The sequence below is a fragment of the Colletotrichum siamense genome (genome assembly GCF_013390195.1).
Source record: "Colletotrichum siamense strain Cg363 chromosome Unknown KSG_Cg363_contig01, whole genome shotgun sequence".
Taxonomy (NCBI): domain Eukaryota; kingdom Fungi; phylum Ascomycota; class Sordariomycetes; order Glomerellales; family Glomerellaceae; genus Colletotrichum; species Colletotrichum siamense.
The window spans coordinates 1150356-1159611 of NW_023501014.1; the positions used below are offsets into that span (position 1 = coordinate 1150356).

The 9256-nt window shown below is 58.7% G+C and overlaps 2 protein-coding genes across 2 annotated transcripts; both read left to right on the plus strand.

The window, feature by feature from the left end:
* Positions 1 to 144: 144 nt before the first annotated feature.
* On the plus strand, positions 145 to 5838 carry ECM29 (Proteasome component ECM29; the record flags this gene model as incomplete). Its single annotated transcript, XM_036632144.1, has 3 exons — positions 145 to 312; positions 367 to 413; positions 483 to 5838. 3 exons carry the CDS (start codon positions 145 to 147, stop codon positions 5836 to 5838), a joined length of 5571 nt encoding a protein of 1856 aa, XP_036501074.1.
* Positions 5839 to 6807: 969 nt separating this feature from the next.
* Positions 6808 to 8529, plus strand: UBX5 (UBX domain-containing protein 5; the record flags this gene model as incomplete). Its single annotated transcript, XM_036632145.1, has 2 exons — positions 6808 to 7396; positions 7457 to 8529. The coding sequence occupies 2 exons, from the start codon at positions 6808 to 6810 to the stop codon at positions 8527 to 8529; spliced, it is 1662 nt and encodes a 553-aa protein (XP_036501073.1).
* Between the last annotated feature and the right edge of the window lie 727 nt (positions 8530 to 9256).

The window sequence follows — 9256 nt, forward strand, 5'->3', positions numbered from 1 at the left end:
GCCACGTCAGGTACACGACCGCCTGGCCCAGCGAACGTGGTACATGTACCCGTACCCCCACACCTGGACCGACTTCCCTTCATCATCATCGTCGTTGACCTTTAACAACACTTTAGAAGAGATCGCCGCGACTACAGCTTCAAGATGTCGGGCGAATCTCCCGAGGCGCGGGAGAAGAGGCTCGTGGGGACTGTTCAGATCCGGATCCTCGAGGCCTCGAACAAGGAGGACAAGCTCAACGACATTCTGAAGAAGTACCTGTGCGCCCTGCTGCTCAAGGCGACCAGCGACCATGCATCAGTTCGCAACGAGGTAAGAGAACCCCCTGGCTTTGACTGATTCAATTGATTCTCATGCTCGCCGAAGGTTATCCAATTTGCTGGAAAGCTGAAGACGCTCATCATGCACCCGAGGTATGCCGGTTGTTCCCTGACGCTTCTGCCGGTTTGATTGAGATCTGGCCAGACTGACGGTGGCGACAGCATCATTTTGCCAGTTGAGGCTCTGGTCGACCAGTACAAGAAAGCCACATCACCCATTCTGCGTGTCTTGGACATGTCATTCATTCAGCACAGCATTGGTCGTATGGAAGATTACGACCGCCGCGCCCTCATCAACAAAGTTGCCGAGGGCATCTCATCACCATCGCCGACCCAAGCGTCAATGTTTAATGTCCTCCTCAAGATTCTTCCCGACATTCAGGTTCCATCACGCGGTAGCGAAGAGGACATGGCGTTCCGCGAGGCTAGCGGCCTGACCGAAGATGCGGACGCTGCGTTCATCGCCAAATGGCTCGGCAAGGTGCTCCTCCTGAGGATCCCCGGAGGCTCCAGTCCCAGCCGCCAGGACTTTGAGAGGATGAACCCTGCGCTCGCCCCGGAGGATCTGGACTTTCTCAAGCCTGAGCAGCGCGACACGGCAGCGGCGTTCCAGAAGATGCAGGACCTGCGCCGCAAGATTGCGCAGCTGCTGGCGAGTGGAGCGTTCAAGGATGAGGAGAGGCTTTTGCCCACTCTGTCTGCTGCCGCGAGCCCGGACTACCAGGTTTCACAGGTTGGAGAGGACATTTTGAAGAGAATGACGATCGACTTCGAGAAGAAGGAAATTGTCGAGGAGCTTTACAACTCTCACGCTAGACTTCCAGCGCCGCACCGCATTAGAATCCTCGGTCTGCTGTCCAGGTCCACGCTTGCGACGACAATGCACGACCGCATCCACGCCGTTGTCACCCTGGACTTCGGCACCGAGACTACCTCAAACACACCTGCCCATCTCCAAGCTGCCAGTGGTCTCGAACGAAACAAGCTCCACAAGGCCCTTTTCCACTTCATCAACTGGACCGCAACGCGGGGTCCGACTCAAGGACCGTTCACGATCGGCTCCAAGCTCATCAACATGATGCGCGGATACGTCGAGGACCAAGGTTGGCCCTCCCCGCGCACCTTGTCTGCAGACGAAGAGGTCCTTCGAGCCATGGCCTACGATCTCCTGGGGTCTCTGGGAATGGGAAGCCCCGGGTCCGCACAGGACAAGCTGCACCTCGTCGGCTGGCTTTTCCGATCCCTCTCGGAGGATCCCACGAACGAGACGGTTGTTAACATCGAGGGCTCGCTTTCGGGACTGACAAGGAGCTTCGACCCCAAGACCGTCAGCGGCGACGGACGCGGCAGCGGAAACGTGAGCCTCATCTCTCTGCTGCTGCACTACATGAACCTGTCCGAAGACGCCCCCGCGGTGCGTAGCGCGCGCTTTTCGGCCGTTAAGTGGGCGAACCAGACTATTGCATCGTGGGACGAGAGGGGACGATGGATCGACATCCTCGCCATCGCCGGACGCAGGGGCGAGAGGACGGAGGTTGTCGAGGAGGGCCGCAAGGGCTTGGACCCGTGGACGTACCGGGACGGCGAGGACCACAAGATGCCGGACTGGATCAAGCTGATGGTCTACTTCTTTTGCGAAAAGATCTCGGACGATTTTACCAGTGACGACTTCACTGGCACGACGAAGAAGTACAATTTGGAGTTTGAGGACGAGGCGACGATTCAGAACTTTGAAGGCGAGAAGATCTCGGCGTACCCTGTAGCCGTGGAGTACGTCAAGAGGGCCTTGTTCGTCGCCGCGCTCCCCGATTTCCCGCTCGTCCCCGGATGGGCTGAGCAGCTCGACACCCAAGTCCGGAACGACATCAAGACCCGCGACAAAATCCGCGCGTACCTCCGCTCAATCGACGAAGAGCACGTCGCGCTGCTGATCAAGGTCTGTTTCGACGGCGTGCGCTTTAGGAACAAGGAGGGCGCCAACCCTGTTGTTGAAAGCTGTCTGCGCTCCCTCGTCGACATCGCCTCGCTTTCCCCGTCGGGCGCGATCAACCATATTGCAGGTAACGCACACCTGCTGCAAGCATGCACGAGAAACAATAACCGCCACATTCGCTTCCTCGCTGCTCAAGCGTGCGGCATCCTGGTTCCCCATCCTCTTAACAAGGCGGATCTGGACATTCCTGATGCGACAGCCGCCAAGCAGGCCAGGAACCAGCACATCCAGGAGTTCCTGCACAACCTCAAGGCCACAACTTATGCATGGGAGAATTCAGTGGGCTCATATGCCAACGCAGTGGAGGGTTCTATACAGGCTTTCGGGCACATCTTCTCCAGGGCCGTGTACTACGGTCTGCCCATCCCGGCCGATACGCATTTGCCGTCGAAGCTGCTCATGGACAAGAGCTCCCACCGCCCCTCGCTCGAGGACGCGATCCTCGACTGCTACGCTGAGCTCTGGACCGCCGGCCTCTCGCAGTACATCCCAGACAATGTTAACAACCTCACAGCTGATTACGTGATTGAGAGGCTTGGGGAGAAGGCAGCAGCCGGGAGCGACAAGGCCATCTTCGCCCTGGGCCGGCTTGCGCTTGCATTCAACGAGCCCAATGAGGACGCAACGCCCGAGGACGGCCTGCTGTACCCATCGAGCAAGACTTCCGGCATCGACAATGTCCTCCGCGTGCTCTTCGGTCTTCACACCAGACGTGAGACAGAGATCCAGTTCACCGTCGGCGAGGCCATCACCGCCGCCATCGCGTGCTGGGACTCGGACTTTGTCAAACTTACTCTCAACGTCGATGCACCGGCCGGATCCTGGAAGAAGGAGAAGCGCAGCGTCAGAGTCACCGCCGTCCTCGACAAGCTGTTCAAAGACTGCAAGACGACGAAGCCCTCTCTTCTCAAGGCGTCCGGAATCTGGCTTTTCTGCGTGGTCCAGTACTGCGGCCACCTGACCGAGGTCCAGTCTCGTTTGAGAGAGGCCCAGGTCGCTTTCATGCGGCTTCTCAGCGCGAGAGACGAGCTGGTGCAGGAGACTGCCTCGCGCGGTCTGGCGCTGGTATACGAGAAGGGCGACGAGGATCTGAAGCAGGATCTGACGAGGGACTTGGTCTCCGCCTTCACCGGCAATAGCACGCAGATCAAGGTCGAAGAGGAGACGGAGCTTTTCGAGCCCGGTGCGCTGCCCACAGGGGAGGGCAAATCCGTCACTTCGTACAAGGATATCGTCAGCCTTGCAAACGAGGTAGGCGACCAGAGCCTGGTGTACAAGTTCATGTCTCTCGCCACGAACGCGGCGACCTGGTCAACGCGCTCTGCCTTTGGCAGGTTCGGTCTGAGCAACATTCTCTCCGAGTCAGAGGTTGACCCGAAGCTATATCCCAAGCTCTTCCGCTACCGCTTCGACCCGAACTCCAATGTCCAGCGGTCCATGGACGACATCTGGAAGGCTCTCGTCAAGAACCCGAACGAGACGATCAGCACCCACTTCGACGCCATCATGCAGGACCTGTTGAAGAACGTCCTTGGAAAGGAGTGGCGCGTCCGTCAGGCAAGCTGCGGCGCCATTTCCGATCTCATCTCAGGGCAGCCGTTCCACAAATACGAGCAGTACTACGCCGAGATATGGACTGCTGCGCTCAAGGTTCTCGACGACGTCAAGGGCTCCGTGCGCGAGGCGGCGCTGAAGCTGTGCATGGGCCTGACCAACACCATCGTCCGACAGCTCGAGGAAGGCGGATCATCATCTTCGGCACAGGCAATGCTGAAGCAGGCGCTGCGCTTCCTCCTCTCCCCCAGCGGCCTTGAGAGCGGCGTCGACGAGGTCAAGATGTTCTCGCTCAAGACAATCATCGACATCACAAAGAAGGGCGGTCCTAACCTGAAGCCATTCATCGTCGACTTCATCCCCCCTCTGCTCGGTCTCCACAGCACTATCGAGCCGGAGCAGATCAACTACGCCTACCAGAAGGTCAGCGAGGACTCCAGGGACCAGCTCGACAAGCTGCGCGCCAGATGGGTCAACCAGTCCCCCATCTTCGAGGCCATCGACAACTGCCTTCGACAGCTGGACGCGGAGGGCATGAAGCAGCTTGCGCCCAAGCTCGAGGAGATCATCAAGACAGCCATCGGCATGCCGACCAAGATCGCCTGCGCCCGACTCATCGGCGACCTGGTCATGCGCCACGCCGTCGACTTCAAGCCCGTCTCGTCCAAGTTCATGCAGCTCATGGAGAAGCAGGCCCTGGACCGCAACGACGAGGTCAGCAAGGGCTACGCGCGCGCCGTGGGATATCTTATGCGCATCGTCCCCGACGCGTCCAAGGAGCGGCTTGTTGATAAGTTTGTCGAGCTGTACTTTGGCAGCGAGGACGAGGCTCGTCGCGCCAAGGTCGCTGATGTGGTTCTTGGCGTCTCGAAGCTCGCTCCCGACCACTTCAACAGGCTCGCGGCCAAGTTCATCCCATTCACGTACATGGGTCTCCACGACACAGACGACTACACGCGCAAGTGCTTCGACGAAGTTTGGAGTCAGCACGGATGCAGCTCCCGCACCGTTGCGCGCTACGTTCCCGAGATTGTTGGTTTTGTGAAGAGGGGTCTCGAGGCGCCTCGGTGGAATTTGCAGCATACCGCGTCCTTCACGATTGCGGCAATGGTTAAGGCAGTCGTCAACTCGAGCGACGCCACCGGCCAAATTTCCGAGGCGAACTTGAAGGTCATCTGGCCCATCTTCGACAAGGCGCTTGCGGTGAAGACGTTCCCCGGCAAGGAGAAGCTGCTAGAGTCGTACCCGCAGTTTGTCGGCAAGGGGCAGAGCCTCTGGAAGAACGACCCCGCCGTGGCGGCGCAGCAGTTGAAGGTTGCTGTGCGGGAGGCGAAGCGCAACAACGAGGACTACCGGCCGCACGCGTTCAAGGCTCTGTGGAAGTTTGCCGAGCAGCGGGAGGACCGGGACATGCTGGAGGAAATTTCAGGCATCGTCAGCGGCGCCCTGGACGACATGCTCGACGAGGATAGGATGGACGTCGACGGGTCCGGGGACAAGCTCCGCAAGGCTGCCGTCAATGGTGTCGAGGCCATTGCTAGGGGCTACAACCGTCCTCAGATGAAGGAGGAGCCCGGCGCTGTGGCTAAGAAGGTGTTTGAGCTGCTGAAGCCGTACCTTGCGAGCGACAAGTTTGCAGCCATCAAGCGAGAGGTGTGGTACGAGTGCGTCAGGGACCTGATGAAGGCGGCTCCCAAGCCGCAGGCTGCTACGGGCGATAAGGCGACTGCTCAGGCGTATCTGAAGAGTCTCGATCTTGAACAGCCTGATAACGGCACCGAGTCGCAGCGGACGATGAGAGTTCTGGCTCTGGGACAAGTATTCGAGGCGATGCAGCGGGGCGTGTTTGGGCCGATTACGGCAGACGATAGGAAGGAGTACAAGGAGGCGGTGAAGAAGATGCTAGATGGCGAGAGGTCTTTGGAGGTGCAGAAGCATCTCAAGGAGATTCTGGCAGAGCTTGAGAAGTAGAGGTGACGTGCGATAGGCATGAAGGAGGACGACGGCATACGATGAAGACGCCGGAGACGACGGACGACGATAGGTGAGATCATGGCGATCTGTATAGAACTGGAAATCAAGGGGCAAGATACCCTTTGCTTGAGCTTTAGGAATTGAAATGGCTTTTTGAAACACTATTGCTGCTAGGGGATGGTGATGGCTTCAAGGTGGCTTAGCACTTCCAGGAGCACCAGCCACAGCATGAGGACCCTTGCGGCCTGTCCCGTGTGGCTAGAGAGCGGGATTATGTCATCGCGAAAACATTCCGCCATTCTCCCGGGCCGCTGCAGGCCGCACCGCACCGACGCCTAATTTCACCACAGCGGGCAGGCGGTTGCGTCACTGAGCTGGCGCCTTCAGGGTGGCACTGATTCGGCAACAGCAGCACCTGGCACCTGCGCCGCCGGGACAAGCCTTGAAGCCCGCATCCAGCAGCAGCAGCAGCAGCAGCAGCAGCAACCAACACCAACCACGACAACACTTCTGCGGCGCGCAGACATCCTTTTTCCCCGTATCAAATTCACCACCGCTGCCGCATCCAGGGCTTATATTTCTTTGTGTCCGGAGCCGCACCATCAACTTTCTTGAAACGCTTGAAAGGACCACAGCCAAAGAGGTCATCAACCCAAACGGGCCACTGAAGCACACGGACAGCCCAGGCCTGCAGCTGCCCCTCGCCCCTCGCCCCTCGCCTTGTGGCAGAACACCACCTACGGATTACGGATACTCCACGTCCACTGCCTTTCGGTTGAAGGTGGGGCAGAGGTGCCATCGTCTTCCTACTCCGAAGCCCTCTCTGCGTTCACCTCTCTGACCGCCACCAAAATATTTGTGTCCGACGCAAGCTTTTCTGCTGCCAGAGGCTTCATTCGATACTGCTTAATCAACCACCCTCCGGCACACCGAGTACCTACCCTCTGCCGCGCGCAAACCGCAACCATGGACGAGGACATCTCCAACTTCGTCGCCATCACGGCCGCCAGCCCGGAGGCTGCCCGCGGCTACCTCGAGATGGCTAACAACAACCTCGAGTCTGCCATCCAGCTCTTCTTCGAGAGCCCCGACCTTGCGAGCAGCTTCACCGCCGCTCCTGCCGCCAGCGCGTCCACAGCACCACCCGTCCCCGCAGCTACCCGACCAAACATCGGCCGCCAAGACGACCGCGGAATTATTCACATAGACAGCGATGACGACGGTGACACTGCCATGACCGTTGACGACGATGACGATACGTTTGGCCAAGACGACTCCGATATCGCGGCCCAGGCCCAGGTCGAGGCTATTGCACGGAACGCGCAGGAGGAGGAGGACGCCGCCATGGCCAAGAAATTACAAGAGGAGCTCTACGGCGGTGGCGCTGGCGGAGGAGGAGGAGGCGGGGCTGCCCCCGACGATGTCAGATCGCCTATCGCCAGAACTACGGAGACGCTGGTTGGAGGCTACGACGCCGACGACGGCATGGGTATGGACATGGATTCCATCATCCGAGCACAGATGCGCCAAAGAGAGGCGGCGAGAGCAGCGCGAGGTAAGCGACATGCTGCTATTGCGTCTCATATTGCTGGAGGCTAACAAGATTTGATCGCAGGTGGTGGTCCCTTCAGTCATAACTTGTCCATCTGGGACGACGACAGCCCGACGCCTCAGCCAGCCGCAACCGAAAGCGGTGCCCGCGCCCAGAGACTGGCGGAGCTCTTCCGCCCGCCCTACGACATCATGTCCAGATCGGACTGGGACGAAGCACGACAGGAGGGCAAGGACGACAAGAAGTGGATTTTGGTCAACCTGCAGGACATGAGCGACTTCAACTGCCAGGCTCTGAACCGCGACATCTGGAAGGACCCCGCCATCAGGCAATTGTTGGCAGAGAGCTTCATCTTTCTCCAGTACGACAAGTCCTCCATTTCCGCACAGCAGTACGTGACGTTCTACTTCCACCACGGTGGCCACGAGAACCCCGACAACTATCCCCACGTCGCCATCATCGATCCGAGAACAGGAGAGCAGGTTAAGGTCTGGAGCGGACGGCCGTTCCCCACCGCCACCGACTTCCACGCACAGCTGGCTGAGTTCCTCGACCGCTACAGCTTGGCGGCGAACAGCAAGAACCCTGTTGCGGACCAGACGACGCAGCGGCCCAAGACGGTCGACGTGGACCGGATGACGGAGGAGGAGATGCTGGAGATGGCGCTGCAGAACAGTCTCGAGACGTCCAACGGCGGCGGCAGCAGCAGCTCCAAGCCCAAGACGAGCGTGTTCGACCCCGACGCGCTCACCAAGTCGGATTCATCCAGCGAGAAGGGCAAGGCCCCTGCGGCGGACGAGGCGACGACTCCCACGGCGGAGGCACCTGCGCAGAGCATCTGGGCCAAGATCGCAAGCGACAAGCCCCACACAGAGCCCGAGAACAACCCCGCCACGACGACACGGATACAGTTCCGCCACCCCACCGGACGTGTCATCCGGCGGTTCAACCTCGACGACACGGTCAGACGCATCTACGAGTGGCTCAAGGCAGAGCCGCTGGAGGGCAAGGAGGGCGTTGAGTTCGAGCTGAAGCGCATGCCGCAGGGCCAGGACCTGACGGAGGAGTTGGACAAGACCATCATGGAGGCCGGCCTCAAACAGGGAACCGTCATGATTGAGTTCATCGAGGACTAGGGTTTGGCGAGGTTACGAGTGACGGATCGATAATGACAGCCGTTTTTGGGGGCAACGCGCATGAGTTCACACGGGCCGGGAGAGCATGACCGATAGATGGTACAGGGAGGACGACTGGTTTTCTTCCCTTTTTTTTCTCTTTTCTTGTTTTGTCGCTTCACTAGGGGACATTCACATACACATACCACGATGACACGGTGACAGCATTGGCTCGATGATGATTAGACAGGCGGGCTGGGACGTAATCCGCCGAGTACTGACAGAGGAAGGGCCGAGATGGGGGTGATGTTTCCCCCTTTGGCAACTACGGTAGACGAGCTTACAGAGGCGCATCAATAGACCTCGAAGACAGACATTTGTAAGATTTTGTGCGACGTGAAGGGTGAATGACTCTTTCAGAGGGATCCTGAGGCCCCTTCCCTGGACGGCTTTATCAACTCGCGAACTTTCACCAACCATCCGGGGGTCACCAGGTACCTACCTTCTCGAGTGACCAAGATGGAAGGCCCAGAGCTCATATGTTGACTGACTTTGGAGTCTCAACGCTGGTTTAGGAACATGGGCCATCATTATATTCGAGGTTGGTAAGAATCATGTGCGGATTTTCATTGAATTTTGGCTGAAGCTTTTCCTTCCTCCCCCTTGCTGCTCTTTTTTTTTTTTTTCCCACCCGTTGCTTATCGTGGGCTCGACAAACCTACCAACAAGGGCCCAGCTCCAATTCAGG